General features: G+C 39.4%; 1 protein-coding gene across 1 annotated transcript in view; it reads left to right on the top strand.

Moving 5' to 3' along the window:
• The window catches only part of SOS2 (SOS Ras/Rho guanine nucleotide exchange factor 2), a 56,229-nt gene that overhangs the window by 33,208 nt on the left and 8,235 nt on the right, over positions 1-14,786 (top strand). Inside the window, exons 9-18 of the mRNA XM_085297867.1 lie at positions 579-706; positions 1,060-1,715; positions 5,506-5,587; positions 6,297-6,419; positions 9,952-10,055; positions 11,313-11,532; positions 12,617-12,736; positions 12,919-13,081; positions 14,044-14,161; positions 14,565-14,737. Coding sequence (XP_085153993.1) covers positions 579-706; positions 1,060-1,715; positions 5,506-5,587; positions 6,297-6,419; positions 9,952-10,055; positions 11,313-11,532; positions 12,617-12,736; positions 12,919-13,081; positions 14,044-14,161; positions 14,565-14,737 — 1,887 coding nt within the window. The remainder of the gene's footprint in view (positions 1-578; positions 707-1,059; positions 1,716-5,505; positions 5,588-6,296; positions 6,420-9,951; positions 10,056-11,312; positions 11,533-12,616; positions 12,737-12,918; positions 13,082-14,043; positions 14,162-14,564; positions 14,738-14,786) is intronic.

Genomic DNA, 14,786 nt, shown 5'->3' with positions numbered 1-14,786 from the left:
AGTCTTCATTTAGTGTGGCAGAATTTGCAGTGCAGAGCTGACATTTCTTCTTGAAACAGATGAGTGTACTAAAGCTAGCTGAATTTAGAATGGTGAAAATAAAGGAGATTCCTGATCATTTTATCTCTCAGTCTTGCTCTGAAATGTTGAGATTAATTGGCTAATTGAAGGAATATTACATGTAGATAATTATATGAAACAGCATTTAATCTTCAAAATGATTAACAAAATTATTATGAGTTGTGAAGTAGGATGTTAGTAAAAGGAACAGGAAAAGCAGTATCTGAGAATTAGCATTATCTCTTGGTAACGTGAAGGGTGAAGGGCTCTTTTCTAAACTCCATTTTGCTCTCTCCCACTACAAATCTACTGACTTTACCTGAATATCTGACAAATTTCTTTGCTTTGTTTACATGCATGGATAGTTCTGAGTGTGCTTCTAGTAGTACTTGTGTTGTTGACTTGAAGTCACTGACTTCTCTGGGAACTGTGGAAAACACTGTGTAAGAATGTTTGTCAGTCTTCCTACACTTCTGTAAATGAGACAAAGCTGAAAAAAAATGTCTATTATGTCATAGCAATTGCAAGAATGCAGTGAAGATGAAGAGGATCGGGAGTGCTTAAAACAAGCCATTACAGCTCTTCTGAATCTCCAGTGCAGCATGGAGCGTATTTATAGCAAACACTCACCAAGACGTCGGCCAGGGTAATAATACGCAATACTTCCCTGATATCCCAAAGTTTCCAGAGAGGGAGATAAATGGCAGGGAAATGATTTCTTTTTCCTTATTAGATAGCTTTTCAAGGCATATCTTTATGCCAGTTTTTATTGTAAGTGGAGTAGCAGCCCCAAACCTCCACAGACCACTTCTATGAATAATGCCAGTATTCCTTTAGCCAAAGCGATACATATGATTTATTTGGAACAGTAAACTTGGTTAGGGCATTTTTAGGGTAAAGCAATAATGATATAAACAACTAATTTAGTTGATTTTTAATCTCTTGTGATGGCAAGCGTGGAACACACCCATTGTGACTTTTTTCTTTTATTCATTTAAGGGAGCCAATCTGTCGCTTCTATAACCGGCAAATAAGAAGCAAGCATTTGGCCATCAAGAAAATGAATGAAATCCAGAAAAATATCGATGGCTGGGAAGGCAAGGATATTGGGCAGTGCTGTAATGAGTTCATAATGGAAGGTACATTGACGAAAATAGGAGCCAAACATGAACGCCACATCTTTCTCTTTGATGGTTTAATGATCAGTTGTAAAACCAACCACGGCCAATCACGGCTTCCTGGTTACAGCAATGCTGAGTATAGACTTAAGGAAAAAATTATTATGAGGAAAATACAGATTATTGATAAAGATGACACATCCGAATATAAATATGCTTTTGAACTCATTTCTAAAGATGAAAACAGTATCCTGTTTGCTGCCAAGTCTGCTGAAGAGAAGAGTAATTGGATGGCTGCTCTGATTTCCCTCCAGTATCGCAGTACACTGGATAGAATGCTTGATTCAGTGTTATTGCAAGAGGAAAATGAGCAGCCACTGAGGTTGCCCAGTCCAAGCGTGTATCGTTTTGTAGTGGAAGACTCCGAGGAGAACATTGTTTTTGAGGACAACTTGCAGAGCAGGAATGGAATTCCTATCATCAAAGGAGGAACTGTTGTGAAATTAATTGAAAGGTTAACATACCACATGTATGCAGGTATCTTTTACATTTTTTTTAAATATATATATATTTATTTATTTTCTAAGATGGGGCTTGTATGGGTGATGAGATTAATCCTTTTGTCTTTTGCTTGCTTTTGGGGTGCGTATAGTTATGTGTAAAGCAAGGTTTGCAGAGAGAACCTGTATCTTTTATTAGACCAAGCGGCTTTCCTAAAAAGCCGTAAGAAAACTTGGGGCCTGCAAGCTCACGGATTCCCTTCCCCACTCCCAAATGTATCAGTGGCCTGCTAGGAGCTGCTGTGTGTTCTGCAGAAACTGTCCCCATTTGAACCTGGAGACAATGATGGCCACAGCAGCAGTGCTCTTACAGGTTATGTGAATGTGTGGAGGAGGAGAAAGGATGGAGGTTGTCTTCATTATGCTTCAACCTGCTACTTTCAGAAGTCCCTCAGTTGAAAAAGGTACAAATCACAGTGAGAATTCTTCAGATTCTTCTGTGTGGTAATATTGTAAAGCCACAAAAATTGAAACAGAAATAGTGACATGAAATACTAACATTGATGAAACTGTTTGGTAGATCTTAAGTTTGGGATGAAAGGCATACACTGAGAAGGAATGCAACAAAGGTAACGTGGTGATGCTGGTGGAGTTTTTGTAAAACTTCCCAAATAGTAATGGCCTGTGTTGTGTGTTTTGTAAGACTGCTACATTAAGAATAACGTCTGGGATTTAGAGTCCACCAACTTTTAAACTACTACAAAGCAAAATGTGTCTGGTAATAATGAGGCCTGATATTCAGATGAGTCTTTTGAGTCATGCACTTTACTGTGACAGCTAAAGCTAGTGTTGAGCTATGTGCCATAAAAAAGCAACATTTTCCATTGACGACACACTAAAGTTCAGTGTTGGTGTGGCTAGTTGGCATGTAAGTAGCCCATGTATCTGGTGTCTGTGAGCCCCAAGCCATCCACTTCTGAAATGTGATGGCTTTCTGTGGTTTGTGAATTTACGACGTTTTTCTGATTGAACCTGTGTTTTTGAGTCTTAGTTCTGATCATGTAATTTCAGGAGTTGTTTAGCACAAGTACTTGCCATTTTAGCTTTGGGAATCTGCCGTGAAAGCATTACCTCTTAGGTTTGTATGTGCTTATTCCAAACACGGCGTTCAGCGCCACAGCTTACAGATCCTGTCACTCCACCTGCAGTAACTAACAGCACGTGGAGGAACTTTCAGCAGATCTTGGAGGGGCTTTGTAATTTGGTCAAATCATGATTTTTAACTGTTCTGATTATTGTTGGTTTGCAGTAATGTTAGCTTTATTTGAAGCAGACTTTCTTCCTCATCCTCAGAATGACCTCTCTCACTGTCACAGAATTTGGTCAGTTGGTAAGGGGGATACCAGTGGAGGCAGCAAATGCAGAGTTGTTAATTTCTGGAATTAACCCATGAGCCACTCTTAGTAACACATTGCTTGTATTTTCTATTTTCTTGAGACTATCATTTACAAAAATAAATACTTTAAAAAATAACATGGAGGAAGCTACGCAGATTGGAGAGCAGAGTAGCCATGCCCATTTTAAAAGAATTGCAGATCCTGCCTGCCGAGCAGAGATAGTAGCTGCATGTTCCAGGGGAAAGGAAGATCTATTTTAAAAATGTCTTCAGAATCCTGAAGAGTGTAGGTGTGTTTGCAGTGTGACACAGGCAGAAGAGGCCCATGCTGTGGTGCAAACTCAGCAGCGTTATCACAGAATGAGAGGACAGTTATTTCTGTTTTGCAAGCATGTTCCTCTCTGTGGATCCCATAAGATATCGAGCAGTGCTTTACAGGGAATTTAAGCCTGCTTAAAAGATGTCTTTTACTTGATCTTCTGTATGCTACTTAGAAGAAACTCASTGCCCCCATGTTGAAGACTGCTGATGTAAGCTGACTGTGCAGAACGGAAAAAACAAAATCCCAACAAGCCAGAATCCACATTTTTGACCTAATATATATGTTTAATTTTAAATCTTCATGTTTTGCTTAAGAGGTCCATATTGGAGGTGCACATATATAGAGAAGTATCACACACTGAATATTGAAGAGTCTCTTGAACAAAGTCTCATGAACAGGAACAGGACTATGAGTTGCTGCCATAAAATACAGCAGTTGCAAAACTCGGGCTGGAGTGAAGGGGAGGGGAGGTTTGAGAGAAGAGCCCAAAGCATGTGTCGAGATGTTGTGTGACTATCGGGGGGGTTGGAGTAGGGTAAGATAAAGGGAGTGGAAGCTCAAAAGGATCTGGCTTGGTATCATGCTAGTATTTGTAACTGCTGGAGATACCTGCCCTTCTCCAGGCTGCTTTTCCTGCATCTTGGCATTTATTTGCTCCTGGACAGCTTTGGGTGCTGCTGGGTGCCCCTCGGAGCAGCAGCTTACTGTCACTGTGAGCCTTGTGTGGGGGTCTGCTGCAGTGATACCAAGTTTGGGACGAAGTGGTGACCTGTCTTGGCTGAAAGTAAAGTGGTTTGTTTATCAGCTTGCTTATTCACAATATAAGAAGCTCTGTACTAAAAAGCAGAATTAAAAAAAAATAAGGGAACAGAATTGGAAATGGTGGAACTATGTTTTAATTAAAAGTTAAGTACTTAGTAATTTTTTTTTAGGCAGATCCATCTGTAGTCTCTAATTACATGATCAAATGGTGTTTATATACTGTGCCACTTTATTCAGTGTCCGAGACAGATTGTGCTTTGGAGATGAGTCAAGACTGCATTTAGGGAGGCTGTAATTTTTTGCATAGGTAGGTTTCAAATAAGGCAGGGGACTGTAGAGCAAGAGAGGAAATGTTTAGGTTTGCAGCAGCCAAGTGCTGAGTTAGAGGAGTGGATTCGCTCCTTGTTTTGCTGGTCAGATCAGCAAAACTTTGCTGATTGATGAGAGGTTTTTAGCAGGCAGCCACTAAATTATCTGTTCTTCCTCCTGCGTGCTGAGCTCAGTACAGCAGGGGTTGATTTAGAGGAGTGCTGTTGCGGATGACGGCTCTAGAAGCTCTGCTTCAAATGTGTAAGGGGGTGATATAAAGTATACCTCATGCCTCTGAGAAATAAAATCACAAGTATCCAGAATTGATGCATACTTCTAATATAGCAGAGCTGGTCAAAGAAAATGTGTCTGGGCCTCAGCTGCCCAATTCTAACGCACCAGCACAAGCTGCTGGGGAAGGTGGATTTGGGCTGCACTGGGAGTTCGGTAGCTGGCCGGGAGGCATCTCACGTTTAGCGCACCTACTGCGGCAGAGGCGCGGCGGCAGCTGGAGAGGAGCCTTACTGAACCACTGCCGGTGTATAAGGCCTCCGCGCAGCGTGGGGCCTTCGCTCCCCGCTGCTCTGCGGCAGGGTGCTGAGCGCTGCGCTGATGTGGCCGGGGGAGGCGTGCAGTCTCTCTGCCCAAGGATTTTAAGAACAGGTAAGATATTTTTATCAGAGCGATGTAGGTGTTTTTAATGTCAAGATAGTGGATAGCTTAGCTCTACTATGTTTTTCATATCTTTATTAAAGCACAGAATTTATTCAGCGAGCTTAGGCCATTCTGTGTACCAGGACTGCGAGACAGTTTTTGAGAGAAAATAGTGTGTGAGGTTAAATGCTTCTCCAGTGAAATGCACTGGAGGTCTATGTGGAAATTTCACAGGCAGTATTAATTCTGGTATTTTCTAAATTACAGTAACATTAATATGTTTCCAGCACTTTAAACTTCTGTTTTTCTTGGGAGCATACTTTTTTGATGTTTGAAATTAAATAAAAAAATAACTCTGTCATTTTCTTACTCTTATCTTTACAGATCCTAATTTTGTACGTACTTTCCTCACCACATACCGCTCCTTTTGCAAGCCCCAGGAATTGCTGAGTTTACTGATTGAAAGGTAAGCAGCAGTCAGCTTTTAAGAAGACACTGAAGGGTTTTGTGTTCACTTACCTGCTGTTTTTCTGCTGAAGTTCTCAGTGCCATGTGATASGTATTTTAGCAAACATGAAAAATGATGAAGTTCATGAAATGGTAATGTTTTAGAAAGGGATAGCGATAGTAGTTTTTAATATAAGCTGCTTCTTTTCCAAGTTGTTAAATTATTTACCTGAATTAAGTATCAGCTAGAATACTCAGTATGCCGCAGCTGGAAGGTGGTAATCTTTTGAACTGCTTGAATTTGATCAAGATAGCTTATCTAAGTATGCCTTGTTATTGATGCAAATGAGAACTAAAATATTATAAGCAGTTTGTTTAATTGACACAGACTCTTAATGTAAACAACATTTTAATATAGCATGATAAAGCAGCTCTTGGRCTTTCTTCTAATCTTCACTTAATCAAGCTGGCAGATAGCTGAAAATCTTATATCCTAGTCTAGACATCTTGTGATGAACAGAGAACTAGCGAATTATCTGAATGAGAGCTAGATGTGTTTATACTTCATAGTCAGGGGAGGAAGGGCATTCTAGGCAGACTGAATGTTAGATGAGTGCTTTGGTTTCACTGCACTGAATTTTTAAAGTGTAATTGCTCTCCATGTCTTACATGAAGAGTTTGCGTTTTATCTTAATTACCACCAGTTTTATTGGTGCTTCTCTTCATAGATTTGAAATCCCAGAGCCTGAGCCTACTGAAGCAGACAGGCTGGCAATCGAGAAAGGGGAGCAGCCTATCAGCGCGGACCTTAAGCGATTTCGCAAGGAATATGTCCAGCCAGTACAACTCAGGTTTATCTGCTTTTAAATTTGTTCTGTTAGAGCCAGATTTTAGCCCAGTGATTATATTCCGTTCCTGGAGACAGTAATCTCTTTTGGAGACTGCTGTCCTGTCRAGTAGGGATTTATCATTGTTTGCAGCCAGGCTAATATCCCAAACCATGTTCTGATTAGTCACACTGATTTCCGTTGTTGTTCTCTACTGCTTGCGGCTGTGATCACCACTACCAGCAAGAACGCTGTATGGCTGCTATGTAAAGTGGGTGTGGGTGAGAGATGTTCAGCTGAAAGTATTTCTGACTGCATTTTGAATGGATTTCTTGTTAATAGGCCCTAAGAAGAYAGTTTCTCTGTTCCCATTTTTTCAGTCTTGCTGGTATTTTACTGTTGATGTATTTGCACACAGACAGGGAGACTCTTGTCTAGGCCGCGCGTTGAACAGGCTGCAGTGAATCTTCAAGGTTTTGCTGACCAAGCTAACTTGGAGAACAATTCAGCGTCTCTAGCATGAATGAAGCTAATTGTTGTGAATTGCCCTGACAGGGGATTGAGTCACGAAGAGACACAGATCACAGCCAAATATTTATTAGAACAGCTTTTATTAGTGAGGYTGTTAATGACAGCTTGATGCTAATAATAATATAATGGCAGATAACTGCCAGTGTATGTAGAGTACCTTCAGTGATTCCCTCACCACACATAATCRTTCACAATTACCAGTTTGGAGCAACAGCAGTTTGTTCAGAAGAGGAGAGTTATACTGACATGCCAGTGTCTTCTAGACAGATGTTCAGAAAGTCCTTTGGGGGTCCCTTTTTCCATCAGGCGCATGTTTGTGTGTGGAAATATATAACTATTCATAAATATATAAAAATATAAATGTATACATATTTAATCCTGCAGTTTATCCTGTATATATCCTACATGTAATCCTGTATGTGTATAATGCTGTAGTTGTCAGCAGATAGCAGCCATCACCTTCTTGGATATGATCCAAGTTGCACAACGTTAATGTAAGTTTGATACCAGTGTGTGCTCTTGGCCTTGTACAGATTYGGCAGGCTCTTGGTGTTCTGCATTTATCAGTTCCTGTCGATTCAAAAGGACCCCTAGTCTCCAGGGCTTATCAGTTCTGGGGAGACTTTCACACACTGCCTCTTAGCACATACTTTGCCTGGCTCAGCTATTTTCTGGTAGCTCCTTCTCCAGCCACACATGCCGGTGCCTACAGAGTCCATTTGTACAAACTCGTACAGAATGGGCTTTCCTGACATAACTGGCTCAAGAGTACTGCCATATATACATTATTATATTGCTTTTGTTGCTATTTTTTATAACCTCCTCTGCTAGGTAGGTTTGGAGTTGCTTGGGGACCTTCTCACAATGGACCTCAGCATGGTACAAGTATAACTCCCTGCAGCCCTGCTGACTGCTGCAGCTGAGCAGGACAGAGGACAGAATCAGTTACCAGGGACTGTAACCTGTAGAAAAGCCTGAGGCAGCAGTTAACCGTGTTTCTGCTACTAATTTCCAGAATCAGTTTAGCACATTAATTAGTCTTCGTATGTTATGTTTGAAATGTTTGAATCCTGTGCCCCATTCCAAAGTTTCAAGGATTTGTGTTTTTTTGTTTTTTTGTTCTTTTGTTTTTGAGAGAGAGATTAAGACATCTTTCATCTTGCTAGCTAGTCTTTGGCAATCTAATTTATGGCATGGTTGATGAGCTGAGTATCCTTACAGGTGCCTGCTTGATGGGAGATGTTGAAAGTTGCTACTTAACACTTTTGTGATTTATAGTTACTCTTGTATTTAGAAGGCATTACATGTTTCTAKTATCTTGAAACACTCAACTGTATTCTAGTTCTTAAAAAAAGTGAATTAAAGCTCTTAGCTTGTATATTCACTTTGCAAATGCCATTATTGTTAGTAGCATTGACCTCTACTTCCAAGAGAGCTGTGATTTGAGAAGAAGGTGGGGAACGTGTAGATGCTCCTTCCTTCCTTCCTTCTTTCCTCTCCACTGCTTATTCCATACCTTACAGAAAACACTGCAGACATGCTGTGCAGTGCACAGACGTGGAAACTGTAACATTTTGGCTAGATTAAAAGTATGTGAGGGCATGAGAAAGAAGAGATGTTAAGCTAGAAATGCAGTCAGCCAAACCAGGCAGTCTTTCTTGCTTTTTCAGTATTCCTACCATGACAACTCAAAGGCAAAGACTGATTAGATAAGCGTCTGGGTTACTGTTACTGGGAACTTGTTCCAAAACATCACTCCTTTGACAGTTGGAAGCTGTCATTAATTTCCAGCCTAAATGGTCTGAGTAGCCATTTTTTCAAGGAATAAACATTATTCTTTAACTTAAATAGTTCTCCTCTTCCCAGTGCTTAATTCCTCAATGTATTCACAGAGAACATACAAATCCCTTCATTTGACTAAGCTAAACGAGCCAGCTTCTCTAGTGCTCTGACTTGCAAAACCTGGCAGATAAAAACTGATTGTCTGCTCTGTCCCTCTCAGAGATTCTTGTGTCCCATCCCGTCCGTCCCCGCACAAGGCTGAACCGCTGCAAACAGTAGTCTGATATCTAAAGGAAAGTCAAGTTAGCATTGGTTTACCTTAGTATCACAAGCTGCGAGTAGTGAGAGTTCAGCAGCRCTTTGCAAACAGCAGAGCTGCTCCTGCAGAGGCAATAGGGCAGGAGTAGCCAAATCTCGCTGCAGCTGTCTCCTTGTGCAAGTCAGACTGCAACCTCTCTGTTAAACTCATCATCCTTGCCCCTTCTTTTGGAGTGGCCCAGAGAAAATCAGTTGTAGGAGACTTTAGCTCATGGTTCAGGTAAGGAGGTATGATGCAGCCCAGTAAGTAAAGGTCTGAGGTAGGAGCTCAGCTTGTCTGCCTAAAGAAGAGGCAAAACAGGTTTTGTATTTTTACTTCATCTTAAGAGTTGAACATGCAAGGGCAATTGTAGTTTAGTTCTAGATGCTAATTTATTAGTGGGCTGTTTAAGAAAGCGTAGAAAAAATCATGAGAGAGTTTATAGTGTTGTCCGTAAAGGAAGCACTGGATCTTTTACTACCGTTTGTATAAATAAAAAGATRTAAAAGAAGGGTGATATGCTTGCAACAGCTTCTAAGCTGAAATGGTAAAGCTTAATTAGGCTTATAGTCAAAAAGTATATCAGAAACTTGCATTAATTTCTAATTGTGCTAGAAATACTTTTATCTGGTTTTGATGTTTTTTTCCCTCTTCTGAAACCAACTCAACACTAGCACTCTTTATTTAAATTGAAAAGGAAAAGTAAACTAAATATATACACCAAGATTGGAAAATTAGGTTCTGAACCTTGGGGACTTCTCTGGTAATTGGCRTATGCTTAGTCTTAGTTCTGCCTCGTCTTCCTCATGTATTTTGATAGTCCTCAATTACACAAATCCATAGCTTGGCTTTTGTAGAATTGTGCTTCATTCAGTCTTTACATGGGATGAGCTTGGAGGTTCTTAAAAACAAAATATAATTTTTATCTTTTCTCTCCTTTCTCAGAATATTAAATGTTTTTCGTCACTGGGTAGARCACCATTTTTACGATTTTGAAAGAGATCTGGAGTTGCTAGAGAGATTGGAGACGTTTATTTCAAGTGTAAGAGGTACGGTAATTGGTAGTCCTCTATATTGTTCTTCAATATTTTGACACAGCCTGCTGGTCTAATCCTGAYAGATATTAGGTGTGAGAATATCTTTACACGTATGAGTAATTTTAATGAATAATTTTAAATTAAATTAAGCTATTTGAGAGTCCCATTTACATGAGTGAGCTTTGACCTAGAGTAGCGTTAAGCATATTTAGTTCTGGSCAGTAATGTTCATCCTTGCCTGAGACAACCATAGCCTTGTTAGGACTGAGCATGTCATCTTCCTCCTCCCTGCTCTGGATTCCAAGAGAATTCCTTCTGGCTGCTGAGGCTAGTTTTTCCATCTCACTTCTTTCCCATTTACTGAAAGTTCTAGCTGAAAATCATTGTGCTTCTAGGTGAGGAGACAAGACCCATTTGGTACCGCTTCCTCTGGAGTAGTCCCTCATGAGCTAGCAGATGCTTCTGGCAGCTCTGTGGAGGGCAGCTTTGTTGGCAGCTTAATTTTTCCTCGTTATCTTGGCAATGCTAGACATCCCTTTTCAGATAGCCAACTCTCCGTTCAGCAATGCAATTCTGAGTCAGAGAACAGTAGTTTATCTTTTGCAGAGGTCTCTGTTAAATATTGCTGACCAGAGAGGAACGATTCAGTTTTGGTTAGTCTCTTAAAAAGGTATTTGCCTTGAGCTGCTGAAGGTACTACTTCCCATCTTGTCCACTCTGTTGTGTATTGTAAATGTTGAAGTGATACTGTAAATACGTATCTCTCTAATCATTTTGCTCTGCTGTGCACTAGTACAACATGTTGCAAAGTTTTCACTTAAAGCTTGTCTTTTTTAACTCCTTGGTAGGACCAAACTATTGGAGATGGTTGCAGTTGAGGGAAAAAGTAAAATACAGCATATACACAGGGTCGCTTTTGTCCCACCAAAACTGCCTRTAGGTGCTGTTAAACACAACTGGGTGCCCAGAAATGGGTTCTCACGTATATGTATTTGCAAACTGGTGCTGGTGCAAGTGTCCCTAAGTAACAAATAGGGAACTCCAAACCTAATTGATTTGCATACAGAAATGCAATATTATGGGTTCATCTACAGATTTGCTTTCTTTTCCTTCCCCCATATTAATGCTATAATATGTCCATGGATTTTAGAATTCAGAATTTTGAAAAAGGGCTTATCTGATTTCATTAATTTAGTTGCCAGAAATCAAATAAAGTGATGTTATGATTCTTTTTTTTTTTTTTTTTTTTTTTGGTATTCTCTTTTGCAGGAAAATCCATGAAGAAGTGGGTGGAATCAATTGCTAAAATCATCAAGAGAAAGAAAGCTCAAGCAAATGGAATTAGTCATAACATTACCTTTGAGAGCCCACCTCCCCCAATCGAGTGGCACATCTGGCGCGTTGGGCACAGTGAGACACTGGACCTCATGACACTTCATCCAATAGAAATTGCTCGACAGCTAACGCTTCTTGAGTCTGATCTTTATAGGTAGGTGTTGAGCTAACATACATCTTTTTTAGACTCTTTGAGCATGAAAAAAATCCTAATTCATATAATCAGTTGGAAGTACGTCCCCTTGACTCTCAGAAAGGAGAAGAAAGAGGTTTCCTTGCCATCTGACTCAGAAAGGAGAGGAAAGAGGTTTCCTTGCCATCTGTTTGATACTAAGCTATGCAAGGCAAAAAAGAAAAAAAATGTTGCTTTCATCTCCATATCAGGCTTCTGCCAATATTACTGAATAAGGCCAGGAAATTTGAACACTAAAATACATAGATGATAGTAACTTGTATTGTCTGCACACTAAAAGCAAACTTAGGGTTGTATTAGTAAGAAATAACCCATTTTCATCCAAATCACCCATTTCTTTATAGCTGCATAGTAAAGATCCAGCTGTTAAACGCAGTAACGTGTCCATCCTGCTTTTCAGTGATTAGCGTAGCTAGCAATAACGGATTTTGGAGACGTCAGCATCTGTAGCAGTGGGTGTTTCAGGGAACTCTGATCTAGTTCTGAAGAGTTTTTTGTTCTGGTGCTTAAGTTCTCTCCTGTCTCCTAGTTCTGTTGTTAACCTGTGATAATTTAAATTGAGCTAGCCTTGGTGTGAGAACAGAGGGTATGATGGCTTCTTCATTGTGCTGGGTGGAAATTCTTTAAGGTCTTGTAAAACTCCCAGATGAAGTGTCCTTTCATGCTTCAGTGACAGCAAGTTTGCTGCTGAAATAGGCTACCTTTCCAGCAGGCTGCTTTATGTGCTTCAACTTCATATTTCAAAAATATCTTTTAAGATCTTTTTCTTCCGTTTTCAGGAGATTGAACTTCCTGCTTTGCAGTTTTCTTACCTGAAAATACTTGCTCAAAAACGTTAATTTCAGTTAGGATACAGATAGATTTTCTTTTGTTTTCAAATATCAGTCTAAAAATAATTCTAAGTAGATGTTTTGCAGTAGGTTGTATTGAGTCTTGTTTATGAAATGTCAAGTCATGGTTAAGGGAAGAAAATCTTTGACAGAGGCATGGAACATATGATTATGTGTATTGAACATTCTTTTGCATCTTGCTTTGTCATTAACAGGGCAGTACAGCCTTCTGAACTTGTTGGTAGTGTGTGGACTAAAGAGGATAAGGAAATTAACTCCCCAAATCTATTGAAAATGATTCGTCATACTACAAATCTTACTCTCTGGTTTGAAAAGTAAGTATAGGTGTTACTGGTGTAGTGACATTAACTCCTGTTGAAATTCACAGAGAAATGTTTTTCTGCTATTTGAATTCTCTTGCCTTGAATCTTGAGATGATTATGCACCAGACAAGAAGTAGCTAGCAAAATGTCAAATTTTACTTATCAGTATTTCTCAAATTATGTCTTTTGATTAGGTGCATTGTGGAAACAGAGAACTTTGAAGAGCGAGTGGCTGTGCTGAGTAGGATTATAGAAATCCTGCAGGTTTTTCAAGATCTGAACAATTTCAATGGTGTTTTGGAGATAGTCAGTGCAATGAACTCTGTGTCAGTATACAGATTAGATCACACATTTGAGGTAAGTCTTAGGCATTGTTCTTGAAAGAACCTAATCAGAATCCAGAAATGCATCACAGCTGTGCATTGCACCTTGTTAAATGAAATCCATGTCGCACTTGCCTTTTTGAAAGAAAAGTGTGAAATATTTAAAGTTATTTGTGAGAAAAAATATAAAATGGCTGGGCATTTCAAAGGGTTTGTAATGGGACGTGGAGCTTTTTAGCACATGTTTTATTATTAGTATTCAGCCCAATTGATTGTTGTTCATTAGCCTGTGTGAAATGAACCTGTTGCTTCAGTCCAGCATTTTATGGGTATGAAGGCGGAGGACCCAAGGGCTGAGAACCTGGTACTGGAACACTTCAGCAGCAGCACTTCCTACCTATACAAGAAACGTGGGGATAGCAGGGCAGGGAGACAGTGTAGCTGAAACTCGCATTTCCTTTGATCACAAGCACAGTTAAGTGTCTCAGACAATTCAGATTCTCAGAGGTTGAAATAAGTGGTGACCAAACAGTTCAGATGAACAGAAGGAAGAGAATTTACTACACAGGCAGTGACTCCATTTTTCACTTGCTAAGGAAAAGAAATGTCCAGGATTTGGCAGCRGTGCCTTCCTTGACTAGAAAGGAAGAGGAAACATGAATAAGATGTTTTGCGTTTTTATGTCTTTGAAAGACCATACAGGGCTTTTTAAGTTAAACTCAAAATTAAATGTTTATTTTTTTATTAAATTAAAAGAGTAAGATTATGTTTGTAAGTTGATAGACTGAATAATAGTTTGTTTACAGTGGCCTCATGATTCACATGACTGATTTCATGTGATACTGTAGTTCAGAGGAAACCATTTACAAAAGAGGTTCTTTCAACATCTGAATTTCAGTTTCTAAGTTTGCAGATGGGAGTTATGGAAGTATCTTGTTTTAGCTAACCAGGCTGTTCAGAAGATTGTCATGGCTATTTTTTTCTTCAATAACTTAGGCACTTCAAGAAAGAAAAAAGAGAGTTTTGGAYGAAGCAGTAGAACTAAGTCAAGATCACTTTAAGAAATACCTAGCTAAGCTCAAGTCAATCAATCCACCCTGTGTGCCTTTCTTTGGTAAGTAACACCAGAATTGGCTATACTCTTGTGTGCTGCCTTTCTTAAGCTGAGTCTGATGCAGAAGTTGTTTTCTAATTTATTATACAGATTACTGGTATTATTTATGTTGGTATTAACATTACCTCACTTTAATACTGTCTCCAGATTGATGAACTGATTATGACAGTGTCTTGAAGCTGTTTCATTAAACTCTGGATCTCACATTAAGGAGATAACATCTTATTTCAATAATATACTGTTCCTATGAAAATGCAGGCCTCATTTGTTCTTGCCAATAAACTGTTGGAGCATTAAAGGAAATGGTCTGCTTATGCTCAGAATTGTTATCATTCACTAGAAAGAATGAAATCAGGGCTTGGAATGAAATACAAACTTTAAAATCCACTTCTTTTTTTGTCAGGAATATATCTAACAAATATTTTGAAGACAGAAGAAGGGAATCCTGACTTCCTTAAAAGACAAGGGAAAGAATTAATTAACTTCAGTAAGAGGAGAAAAGTAGCTGAAATTACAGGAGAAATTCAGCAGTATCAAAACCAGCCTTACTGTTTACGGATCGAGCCAGAAATTCGGGTAATCAGCGACTGAATATCTGTTTCAGGGGTAGGCGAAGGAAAAGAAT

Source organism: Rhea americana, unplaced genomic scaffold (genome assembly GCF_003343005.1).
Source record: "Rhea americana isolate MKP2758 unplaced genomic scaffold, rheAme1 scaffold_131, whole genome shotgun sequence".
NCBI classification, from domain to species: domain Eukaryota; kingdom Metazoa; phylum Chordata; class Aves; order Rheiformes; family Rheidae; genus Rhea; species Rhea americana.
Note: the sequence above shows the minus strand (reverse complement) of the source record. Positions and strands in the feature narration are given on the sequence as shown.